At 44.5% G+C, this 12,896-nt stretch overlaps 1 protein-coding gene across 5 annotated transcripts in view; it reads left to right on the top strand.

Annotated features, from left to right (window-relative positions):
* Yap1 (Yes1 associated transcriptional regulator) overlaps positions 1–12,896 on the top strand; it is a 99,040-nt gene that overhangs the window by 65,701 nt on the left and 20,443 nt on the right. For 2 of the 5 annotated variants that reach the window (XM_052751773.1, XM_052751757.1), the window contains exons 5-6: positions 9,407–9,588; positions 12,017–12,064. In XM_052751773.1, the coding sequence (XP_052607733.1) occupies positions 9,407–9,588; positions 12,017–12,064 (230 nt within the window). Of the gene's footprint in view, positions 1–9,406; positions 9,601–12,016; positions 12,065–12,896 lie in introns of all 5 variants that reach the window. The other 3 variants (XM_052751767.1, XM_052751781.1, XM_052751790.1) reach the window with 3 other exon arrangements.

Below are 12,896 nucleotides of genomic sequence, written 5' to 3'. Positions count from 1 at the left end.
TAATTCAGCCATTAGTTTTAGGACCTTGATTGTGCCTCTCACCCCTTTTGAGACAGGATCTCAGCTCATGATCCTCTGGCCTCAGCTTTCAGAGTGCTGGAATTTCAGGCATGTACCACCACCTCTACCTACTATGGGGCCTGCTCATTTCTACACTCATTCTAAGCTGTACATTTTCATGGTAAGAAAGGCCAGCATTATAAGATTCCAGATAGGCTAATTAATGTACCAACTTACTGCAATTTTTTTGTAGCTAATTCAGCTCCTTACATCATATAAACAGAGAGCCATGGGCGTTTTGTACTTTAAAATCAATAGAAAAACATTTGTTTCTTTGTAGTTTTAGAAGGTCATTCCTTCAGTAAGCATTAGACAAAATACAGAAATGCCCTTTTTTTGTGAAAGAGTTGATGTAGATTAACGTTTTCATTAAAAATCTGATTTTAAATTTGTACTTGCTAAGGTTACTGGAAATTAATGATCCTGAAACTAAAACTAACATCTATAATTCTTTATAACAGTCCAGGGTTCTGAAATTATAGAAACCTAAAATTTCTCCTTAAACGTGTATCGTGTGTGTGTGTGTGTGTGTGTGTGTGTGTGTGTGTGTGTGTGTACACAAACATATCCTAGTCATGTTGGTCAGGGAACAACTTTAGAAGTCAGTTCTTTCCTTCTATCATGTGGACCTCCAGGATTGACCTGAGGTCATCTGACTCCCCTCTTCCCTAAAAGTTACCTAAAGTCTGAAAATTCAAGACATTTTCTCGGAAACTCAGGGAGGCCTGTGGCTGACCCCGGCTCCTTTTTATCAACAGTCATGGGGTGGTTTGGTTTGCTGTCAAAGCAGATTTAAGTACAACTCAGGACAGTTTTTCTTTTGTCATGCAAACAGCTCAGGCTGTATTTTATCCGGGAGGATATTTTAATTCTTTTTTTTTTTTTTTTTTTTTTTTGACATTTTGCTTTTGCCGTTTTAGAGTTGATTAAAGCTGGAGATGACATAGTGGATGGGAGTGGTCCGGGAGTGGTCCTCAGGGAGGAAGTCTCAAGAGCTTCTTTGCCTGTCTCTCACTGCCCCCCTCCCTCTCCCTAGAAACAAAGCTTGTTCTCTTTCCTGCTTGTGGGCATTAGATAGCCAATCAGTCCTCTATTCTGGACAGGGAAGATGGGACGATGTATTCTCTTCTGGGGCATTGTTGTGAGGGCCCCCAGAAAAGCTGAAAGGCTGGTCAAAGGCTGGTCAAAGGCTGGGCAATGGGGCAGTTGTCAGAAGTATGTGGCTATCTGACCCAGCTGTAGAGGGAGGGAACAATTACGTTGGGCTGGACTGGTCCACATAACATACACGAGAATCTCTGCTGACGTCCGTAGCAGGGAAAGTGCTGCAGGTTGTGGTCCACAACTACTCCTTCGGTGTTTCTGCCAGCCTGCTGAAATACAGACTAGAGACGGGAGTTAAAATGTATGAATTTATTTGGAACCTCTTGGCCCATGGTCTTAGTAATTGGGAAAGGAAGACAAGGAGGAAGAAAAATACCATCCTCAGAAAGAGACAGGTGAGGAAAAAAATAAAAGTTTTAGATAAATTAGTATCATCAATCAGTACTGAAATCCATATCATGGAAAAGCAGATAATGAATAACCAAGGAAAATTTAAAATCCTTTTAAAATCCTGAGCTTGTGACCCCAAGTGTATCAAAATTGTATTAATGTTAAGATCTGAAATTTTAAAATCTTAATATAATGACATCACCTGCATGTGGTTCTGCTGATGCCCCAGAGGGGAGCACGTCTTCTCCAGGCCCCGGAGGAACAAACAGCAGGCAGGGACTGGACCTCTGCCCTGCCCAGATGGCTGGAGCCTGAGAGAGACAGCTGGGGAGCACCAGGCCAAGGCCGGAGGACTTTTCCTCAGCCCGTAAAACAAAGGTGAAACACTGGGCTGCGAGAGGCGATTCCTTAACCTCCCTCCATACAGACAGCCTGAGCACTGGGTGCCCGGCCCATGCTGCCCTTAGTAAAGATGGCAATGAAGTCATACGACCAACATGTTTTGACCTTAGCCAAGATGGCGGCTAGCCCATGTGGTTGCCCTTATATAAGTTGGTACCACCTGACCATGTGTTCATGTGGGGTTTTTTCCCCCCAAATAAACTGAGCAGATAAGGAACAGATAAATTGAAGCATTTAAAAGTCAGAAAGAAATAAAGATGGTGATATCAATCATACATTTCCATTCACACATAGGAAATAGACTTTGTGAAAGGAAGGTGGAGAAGCAGTGTGGCCAGGCAGGAGAGAGGGACCCACCCCACCCACCCCCGGACTGCAGTGTGGTGCGAGCAGCACAGGGGAACGGACCCAGGCCGTCGGCAGTGGAGGGGGTGGGGCGCCATAGGGACATTTTCCACAGTGAGGTTTAAGGCCCAGCGGACTGACCTCCGGCCTCCCAGAGGGTCATCGAGGACCAATGAACGGTGCAAGATAGCTGGTAGACCATCGTAACAAAGGCTGTGGGCTGTGGAATTGAGAGGGTATAAGCTGTCTCCGTATGCCATCGCATAGGGACAGGAGCTGAGGGGCTTAGAGCCCCAAAGACGTGTGGTGCCAGCGAGTGAAGCGAGAGGAATCCTCACTTGTGGGAAAATGGCAGAAGGGAAGGGAGGAATATTACTGATCAGTAGAGTGAAGAGACCCTGGCAGTGCTCCAGCCTGAAAAATGGAGGGTGGTACCCGATCCTGGAGCTCCTCAGACTGCCGCAGGGCAGGAGAAAGCAGTGGGATTGCCTGGCGATGTTCTGCACCAATGTTATGAATTACTGTGTGGGGGACCCCTGAGGGTATCCCGAGTGTGCAGGGAAACATGCTGGGCAGATGCCATGCGGTAGTAGAGGTGGTCAGTAATTCACAACCCAGATGCTGCATCCCATGGAGAATTTATTATAATAGATGAAGGAAAGAGAGAGAATGAGAGAGCAGGTTGAGGTTGCACACCTCGTGGGAGGAAAGGAGAAGAGAGAGAGGGAGAGAGAGAGGGGAAGCGGGGAGTTTTTCCTTAGAATGAGGCTTTTACGTCAGGACACAGGGCAGTGCCAAGGGGGTGGGATTTCAAGGGGCGGGTCAGAATATTGACAGGTGGTACTGTTTGTTTGAGTCAGTGTTACTCTTTATAATGCAGGCTGGTCTGTCACTGTGCAACTCCAGCTTACGTTCAGTCTGGTGATCCTCCTGCCCAGTGCTGCCCTCCTGCCCTCCTGCCCTGCGGAAGTCTGAGGAGCTCCAGGATCGGGTACCACCCTCCATTTTTCAGGCTGGAGCATTGCCAGGGTCTCTTCATTGCGAGGGATTGCAGACAGGAAACACTATTCCCAGACCAATTTGTTTTCACCAGTTATATTTTATAAGAAATTTACTTACTCTTATTATCACTGTCAACAAAAAAAATCTAGTGTGGAAAAAGTCATTTTCTATTTTTTTAATAGATGAAATGCTTATCAAGCTTGGGTTCTGTTTTGATACTTGTCATATTTCATAATGCCAGTACTTCTCAAATTAAAAGGGGGTCATTTTCTAATACTGTTCATTTATTTAATTTGTTAGATTCATTTTATTTTTCCGGATTTTGTCTGCATATATTTCAGGACACTACTGTATGCCTGGTATCTGTGGAGGCCAGAAAAGGGCATTGGATCCCTTGGAATTGGAACTGCAGATGGTTGTGAGGCACGATGTGGGTGTTAGACTCACACTTGGTCCTTGGGAAGAGCATTGGTGCTCTCATCTGTGTCCTGTATCTCCAGCCACTTGGACTCTTTCATTTAATTAATTAGAGTTAAACACATTTTTCTTGCCAGTGGGTATTTGCTCTTGGCCTCAGCTTTCAAAATAAATTTTAACATTATAATTTTCTATGTATGTATGCATGTCTCATGGCACACATGTTGCTTCTCTCTACCATGTGGGTTTCAGAGATCAACCTCAGGTCATCAGACTGAGTGGCAAACGATTTTACCCTCGGAGCCATCTCGCTGTCCAAGGCCTGGCCTTTTGACTTGTTCACTGTGTACGGAGCCTCTCAGACCGGTCCTCAACCCATATTTAGCTCCTGCTGTTGAGCTTGCCACAGTGGTGTTCATGAAATGTGAACATGTGCTCAATGTTCTCTTGAATGCCAGTAACATGCCTCACCAAAGGAAGGATCCTCTAGCTTAACTCTGCCTTCCATCTTTATGCCTTTCAAACTTGTGGGAAAGATAAACATGAACATCTTTGGGAATCAGGAAAACCTGGAGACAGTGAATAGCATGGTCAAGTGGGAAAACAGGAGAGGGAGCTATGTATGAAGGGGCCAGTGTTTACAGGGCAGTCTCTGAAGAAAGAGGGGGTGTGGGTTTTAACAAAGCCCCTGTGGAAACAAGACTCAGTGGGTTATTGAATCGGTGTACCCATCTGTAGTCTGGATTCGTTAGTCTAAAGGTCGGGGTAGGTGTGGGGAGGTATGATATACCACAGTGCCTGTGTATTTGTCTGTGTTGGTGACAGATAATTTCAAATGCTGTTAGCTTCCTGTCCATTCCCCAGGAAAACACTTAACTTATTCCAACGTAATTTAAATCATTTATTCTTTGTTAAATTCTTTTTGTTAAAATGTCTTTTTGTTTTGTTTTGTTTTTTCAAGACAGGGTTTCTTTGTATAGTTTTGGAGCCTGCCCCGGAACTCGCTCTGTAGACCAGGCTGGCCTCAAACTCACAGAGAGCCACCTAAATGTCCATTTTTTTTAAAAAATGTCCATTTTATGTTTATGTGTGTATGTCTGGCTGGCTGTTGGTGTGTGTGTGTGCAGGAGATGCAAAGCATTAGGAGAGCCCCTTGGAACTTGAGTTACAAAGGTTGTAAGTCACCGGAGTTGGTGCTGGGAACTGAACTCAGGTCCTCTGGAAGAGCAGTAAGTGCTCTTCACTCCTGAGCTATCTCTCCAGGCTCCCCGTTTATTCTTAAAATATTTTATGTCTAATGTGGTTTTGTTGTGTGGAAATAAATAAGGCTTTGAAGAAGGTCAGGTAGTTGATTGTGCCCTGAGCTCATTTGCCCTGGAGACAACTAGTAAACAAGATATAACCAAGAGGATATCCCCAGGAGGTACTCAAAACACATCCCCACTGGATGGAAAATAAAAGGACATAAAACAATGGAAAGTAGTGTCAGGATCTGCCAAGCCAAAGGACTAGGTGCCCCTGGATTCCACAGACTAAAAGTGTCAATAACAGGGAAGACACTGCTATGGTGAAAGCAGTCAGCCGACTGGCCAGACTTGCCCTAATACAGGGACTTAAGGATTAACTAGCTGCAGGTTAAGGCTCCAAGAAATCACAAATTTCCTAGAATCAGTACCATGGGGCCTGGAGAGATGGCCAAGGTTAAGAGCACTTGTTGCTTTTGCAGGGGTCCAGGTTTGCTTTCTAGCATCTGCAAGGTGATTCCCAGTCATCGGCAGTTCTAGTTCCAGGGGAGTCTTAACAACCTCGTCTGACCTCTAAGGGCACCAGGCACACACATGGTGCACAGATATGCAGGTAAAACATGCACACACACACTTAAAATAAAAACAAAGCTTTTAAAAAATGGCATGCCCTGTTCTTATACCAACAATACAATTAATTTAAAACCCAGAAATTAGAAGCCAGCTTTTAAAACACAGTCCTTGTGTGTGGCTGGGTTTGCACCGTGTGACAACACCAGATAGGAAGGTCATCAGCAGGTGGGATAGCCAGGAACAGAAATAACAAAGAACCAGTATAGGTGATAAAAATTATGAACCCATGGAGAGAAATTAAGGAAAGTTTAAAAGCTGAAAGAACTCATGTCTACCTTACATCACAAACAAACGATTTCCTATTCCTACCACATACACTGTACCTGGAATCCTAGCATTTGGGATGCTGGGACAAGAAGGTTGGGAGTTTGAGGCCAGCCTGGGTTACATGGTGATGAGGTCAAATAACGAACGGTAAAGGGAGATTATCGTGTAGAAGAACACATGAGCATGGTTCTCGTACAAGTAATGGGACCGGAGCTGCAGTTCGTGTTGGGTGATAGTGTGCTTCTGCAGCATCCTCTAGGATTGCTCTTCACAACAAGGGGAAAAGGAGAACAGGAAATTGTGTAGACTGTAGAATGGGCTTAGCAAAAGTGAAGACACCATGGGATAGACATATTATCTCTCACCCCCAGATGAGGGAAATTGGAGAATTTTGCAAGAGTTTGTGATGTGGCTGAAATCTGGTACGGGGTCAGAGTGAGTCTGGAACACCCTTTCATGACTAAAAGCCAGCAAAAAAAGCTGCTCAGGTACCCTGTCATCATACTACAAGGACAGAACTCAAAGGCTTCCACCAGCTTTCAAAATGGTACTGTGAGCATCGTCAGAATACCCGTTGGGTATAATACACAGGCTTACTGTCTGCCTGGAGAAGATGCTCTGGAGCCAGCTCATCCTAAACAATGTATTCAGGGTGTGAATCAGACATTTGCTCTTAACCTGAACAAACTAAATTTCAAGTGATTAAGATACATGGCAAAATTAGAACTTCAGATTAGCACCTGGAAGGATGATAAATTGCTACCGTTTGGAACTTCTAAGGAAAAAAATGAATCTAAAGAATCGTTTTGCTAAAACACATTTAGGATTTGTGTCCTGTGGACATTGTTCAGATTCTGTTTTAAACAAACAAATTAATCATGTTTTTTGTTTGTGGTTTTTTTAGTGTTTCTGTGTTTGAGAGATGGGTTCTGAACTATTAATCTGAGTTCCTCGTTTTCGAGGGCTGGTGAAATGAATCAGTAGAGCCTGAAGAGCCTGGGTTTACTCTGTAGTCCTTTGCAGGGCATGATGTCTTGTATCGAATCTACTGTAAGATTGGAGGTGGAGGCGGGTTGATCACCCTGAAGCTTATGAGCCATCTAATTAGGAGTACACAGCAAGGGAGACTGTGCTGAATGGTCTTATGTCAGCTTGACATGAGCTAAAGTCATCTGAGAGGAAGGAACCCAGTTTGTTGTGGGTGAGCAGGCTGAGCAGGCCATGGGGGGCAATCAGAAAGCAGCTCTTCTCTCTGGCCTCTGGCTTCAGCCTCCTGGTTTCTGTCCTGGTTCCTGTCCTGACTTCCTTTGATGATGAATTGTGATGTGGAAGAGTCACACTTTCTTCCCCAAAGCTACTTTTGGTCATGATGTTTCATCACAACAGTGACCTTGGCTAAGACAGACCTTGCCTCAAAAGTAAGGCAGAAGGAAAGAGCTGACTTGAGAGCTGAGTATACACACATAGGGTCATGGTGTTTGTCTGGAGGTGCAACGAGATGAGCTGTCAGTTGATAACGTGGGGAATGGGGAGTGACACGTGGGGCTCACTGTATTTCTGTTTCTCTGCTGCTTATGAAAATTATTTTAAAGATCTAAAGTATACACTTGGAAGGCTAGAAATATGCTTCTAAATAGTTCATGACTCGTAGAAATCACTGTCGAAGGTATCTGTGACAACCAGTGGTGAATGAGTCTGTTCCAAAATGCAAGTATGCCACAAGTGGGGTGTGAAGGTAAGTTTACTAATTTGAACCCTATGAGAAAGTAAATTTATGTAAACTAAGTAAATGTGACTGAAAAGATTGAGAAAGGTCAGGGATACAGAAATCTGGGTTGGGGTAAAAGTATAGGAACAAGAGAAGGACATAGAAATAAAATTGATAAACCACTGTGCAGTCTGACAAATGGCTCAGGTCTTCTCGAAGTCTGGCTCTGTAAGAGAATGATCGGATTTTCTTTTTTCCAATGTTTTTGGTTCTGTACCAACAACTGCTGACGTCTTAGAAGACTTGGGTAGTTGAAAGAGAAGGTAGGGTTCCTATTTCATGTTTTATCCTAATAGCTAGAATTTCTGCCTTGGTGGATAATTATTCAACTGTTTTTCATGCTTGGTTGTTGTTTCTGTTCTGCTCCTGTGATGATGTATTACTTTTCTTGTGGCTTTGACTAGTACCTGAAGGGAGGATTTTTCTGGCTCAGAGTGTGGGAGAGCAGATCATGACAGTGGAGAAGCTGTGGCAAGAATATGAGGCTGCTTCTCTCCTGCTGGCCTTCTCCCTCCCCCTTTTATCCAGTCTGGGCACCCAGCTTGGGAGTTAATGCCACCCATGTTCAGCATGGTTCCTCCCCTGTTAGCTGAGCCCATCTGGAAGCAGCCTCCCAGACAGCCCCAGAGGCATGTCTTCTGGGTCCTTCTAAGACCCATCAATTCGACAGGGCTAGAACTCTGGGCCTTTCACAGACATCCTCGTGTTAATGTCATTCAGCTAGACCCACAGCCCAGGAAGATTCAGAACTGGACAGTAAGAAGGCCTAGTTTGCTCAAAAAAGAGGGTGGGGTATACAGGAGCTTGCCTTGGAGGCTAGTTTCTGAAGAGCAGTTTAATTTTGCTTTCTTTTTAATGTCCTTGTAAAGCATCAGGTATGCTGCCCTGTTGTTGGGAAGTGTTAGACTCTTGAAGGGATGCTGTAAGATTGATTAAAAAAAAAAATTGCTAAAGCAAGAGGCTTGGATGGAAAAGGTGCCATTGAGCCTGGTGAGTGGAGTCTGACCCTGGGACTCACATGGTGCAAGAGAGAGCAGACATTATATGGGTCCAGTGACAAAAGAGTTGACTTTCCCGATGCTATGCCCAGGTTATGGCCATGTTTAATGAGACCTGCCCGCTTGCAGGTTCCCTTGCAGGGGCGCACTGGGTCACTGTTGTGCGTTTGCGTTGTGGGGTACATTAGTGTCAAGGCTAGTTATTTTGTTGCTTGTGTTCTCCTCAAATTAAATTTATATCCTTTGTAGAAAGTCTCTTTCCAACTTTGTTTTTAATGGTTGTGCATGCATGTGTGCATTCATGCCCACAGATTCTGTGTGGGAGTCAGAGGACAACTTTTTAGCATCAGTTCCCTTCCCATCTTACTCTTGAGACAGTCTTCTCACTGCGTACCCTAGATCATCACCCAACCCACCCTGAGATTCCTGGAGATTGTCCTGCCTCTGCCTCCTATCTCACAACCGAAGTGCTGGGATTACACATGTGTACCATTCCATCTTGCTTTATATGTGGCACATACCTTTCTCTGCCAAGAACCTTGCTGGCCCCTCTGACTGTATTTGTACAGCTTGCCCACTTTGGTGGCATATTCCTATTCTCTGGTGCTGTACAAGTTCCATTTGCCTGGGGGCTTCTGTAGCAGTTGTGATGGCAGCAGTGAGGCACAGCCATCACCTGTGGTGGCGTCTGAGGACGTCTGGCTGACCGTCTGTGCTCTTCATACCTAGTTTCTTCTTTGCTAGTTTTTTCAGGACACATCTTTGTTTCGTTTCAGCCATGAACCAGAGAATCACTCAGAGTGCTCCAGTGAAGCAGCCACCACCCTTGGCTCCCCAGAGCCCACAGGGAGGCGTCCTGGGTGGGGGCAACTCCAACCAGCAGCAGCAGATGCAGCTGCAGCAGCTGCAGATGGAGAAGGAGAGACTGCGGTTGAAGCAGCAAGAATTACTGCGGCAGGTGAGGCCACAGGTTAGAGTCCAGCCTTCCTCTTTCGGTCTTTGCATTCCCACAGAAGCCTGTGCTTTGGATCTCAGCTTTGGTTAGGGGAATGGTGGCTTTATGAAAATCGGGTCTGTCTGGCCTCTCCTTGTCCTCTTCCTTGACTGGCCTTGGGTAACATGCACTATAACTCATGGTCATGCATCATGAAGGGCTGTGTTAGCCAGAGTGGTGGCACATGCCTCTTACCCAGCACTTGGAAGACTAGTGCACAAAGGTCAGGAGTTCAAGAGCAGTCTCAGCTACATAGTAATTTGAAGGCCAATCCGAGCTTCATGAGAACCTGTCTCGAAGCAAACAAAAAAATAATGAAAAGTACCTGTTTAGGCCATAGTCACTGCAGTTGAACAAAAATCAAAGGAAGCCAAGACGCAGGTGTCATGTTCCTGAGAGCTTCACAGGTGGAGAGATTCCGGGCCATCCCTAGAGAAAAACATCTGCCTTACATGAGAGCTTCACAGGTGGAGGGATTCCGGGCCATCCCTAGAGAAAACATCTGCCTTACACGAGTTTTTTGTAGAGTATACCATCGTGACACTTTCTTTAATGACAAATGTTTCAGTATTGCTAAAACAAAGAATTTCATTTAAGACAGAATACAGTTGCCCCCAAGTATAGACCCCAGTGTGTCTTTGGTGCGTTGTTTTCGTGTTGAGGGGCAGGAGGAGCTGCCATCGAGGAGCTTGAGACCCTTCTCTTCAGAAAACGCTATTGGTCTTCAGGCTGAATAAGAAGAAATTATCTTAAAACAAGTTTGGGGCTGAGGTGTAGTCTGGTGAAAGACATTTGCCTAACGTGTGAGTCCTTGGGTTTACAAAATCCCCAGACCCACCCAACCATTTTGTTTGTTTTGTTTATCTTATTTCTAGTATTTAAGATATTGTTGATAGTGGGGAATTGGTCTTTGGTTAAGCAGTAGATCTTTTAAATTTGTGTGTGAACTCTTTAACTAGATGATAACACAGTACAGTAGTCACAAGCGTACAAAAGGAAAATACTCAGAAATAAAATCTCCTTTTCCCGGATTCCCTAGTTTTCTTTTGGTTGTAAAATAACCAAGTTTGGGGTTGGGGATTTAGCTCAGTGGTAGAGCGCTTGCTAAGGCCCTGGGTTCGGTCCTCAGCTCTGAAAAAAAAAAAAAAGTTTATCATTTATACTCAACACACCCCTCCCAAGATGTTTACAAATACAAATAGTTTTTGTTCTTCCCAAGTTGTCTTTCCCAAATTATAGCTACTGTGCATATTTAAAATTAGTTTTACACCACACTTCTCTTCCTAGAATGTTGACCTTAAAGATATATTAAGTTGAGCCATGGACTCCTAGACAGACTCATACTTAAAGTGTTGATGCTCATTCATAATGTGTCCTCATGATCCAGGTGTGGTTGGCAAAGTTTATGCCAGCGAATGAGGGGAGAATGGTCTTAAAAACTCATCTCTAAAAGACGCACAGAGGAAGCATCCTAATGCAAGGGACACCCCTCTCACTCCTCACTGCAAGAAAGGAAGGGTACTTTCCAGTTCCATAACAAGCTGAGAACAAAGTGGAATAGCAAGGATTTCAGTGTGTAGCTGTTAGAAGAAATAAAAAGAAGTAAAAAATAAAGCCTAGTTTGTTGTCTTTATTCTGTTGTGACCAAGTATTAATTGGTCAAAGTAAATGCAAGTCTCAATTTCACATGCATGTGAAAATCAAGAAGCTTTCATAATAAGAAACTCACTTAATTTATAATGTCAATGTCTTCTTGTTTTTACATTCGTTTTTAAAGTCAAGAAATAAGCCGCTGTCACCCTGTTGCATCAGTTAGCCTGGTTTTCTTGGTGGACCAATTCTGCTGCTTGTGTAGTCCTTCTAAAGACTCTCTAACTCTTCTCGGGTGGTGGGTCCTGAACAGTGACCCTTCTGTAGAGGTGACCTCTGCTCCTTTGCTGTGCTCCCTCCTGTTTGTTGCCTGTGTTGAGGGGACAGATCTCTGTTCTGACGCAAATGGACTGTTTGTTTAGCAATCCAAACTGAGTGCATCCTAAGGCCTCTGGCTTCTTGTGAACTTCCATCCACAGCCGTGTCTTATCACTGAAACATTGAAAGTTATTTCTTCCTGCTTCATCTAACACAGAAGCAAAGCGCCTACCTGACTGTTACTAAATGTTGCCTTTGTCTTGGCGCCAAGTCTTGCTGTCTGTCCTCCTTGCTGCTAGACTGTGAGGGGCAGTCTGTTCTGTGTTGACTTCGCTGGCTCCTGCCCTTCTTAGCCTGCTGTTTCTTGGGTAGCTTGGGAATTCTGTTCTATGGTAAGATGTCTGGATACAATTTATAAGTCAGCCTACACAGCCAAACCATGTGGCGTCAAGTAATTTTTATCCGTCTTATTTTTTACTCTTAGGCAATACGGAATATCAATCCCAGCACAGCAAATGCTCCAAAATGTCAGGTAGGCTCTTATATGATGTTTTAGCATTGGGGAAAAAGATAACTAAATTAGGAGAGAGACACCGTGTGCCTAGCCCTGTCCTCACTGGAGAGGAGCCGGAGTGGATATGGCTGAGTCATCTTTCTCCCAGGACACTGAGCATGGCTTTTCCAAGGGACTGAGGACTGTCTGCCTGTGCTGATCCTCCCAGGCTGTGTGTGTGGCTCTGGAGACTCCCAGGACTTCCTAGTTCACACACAGGATGTCTCAGTAGTCATTCTTTCAGCCTCTAAATGTGTATGATTTTTGTTTGAGCAGCTTAAAAAAAATTTTTGTCTCAATTTTTTTTCCTAATGTTTTAAAAGAATCAGTAAATTGAGCTATAGCAAAGAAAGTAGTTAGTTTATATATAGGCTGTTTTTGGAAATTACAATGAATAAAAGTTTTTCTCAGTTTTTCTCTTATGAGGGAGGGCATTGTAAATGTCAAAGCTCCAGGGGAATCGAGCTCTGCCCAGTCCATGGTGAGCTCCAGGGTGCACTGCTAACGGAAGCACCCGGCTGCTCTCCTGCCTGACAGACTCCTGTCTGAGCCATGGGAATAGTTGGGTTCTAGAAACAGAAGCAGATCCTATATGTTTCTGCTGTATGACACTCAAAGTAGTTGGGAGCTCGAGGGTCCATGTGCCTCTCTGAGGTGAGCAGAAGCAGCCATGAAGCATGCTCCCCCCTTTACTCCCTCATCCCACCCTCCTGCCTCTTTCTTTGAGGGCATCACTCTATTGTAGCTCAGGCTGGCTTCAGTTTTCCAGTGACTCTCCTGCCTCAGCCTCCAGTGCTGGGATTTCTGCCAC

This window comes from Peromyscus californicus, unplaced genomic scaffold (genome assembly GCF_007827085.1).
Source record: "Peromyscus californicus insignis strain IS unplaced genomic scaffold, ASM782708v3 Scaffold_11__1_contigs__length_118956290, whole genome shotgun sequence".
NCBI classification, from domain to species: domain Eukaryota; kingdom Metazoa; phylum Chordata; class Mammalia; order Rodentia; family Cricetidae; genus Peromyscus; species Peromyscus californicus.
This window is presented reverse-complemented; position numbering and strand designations above follow the sequence as displayed.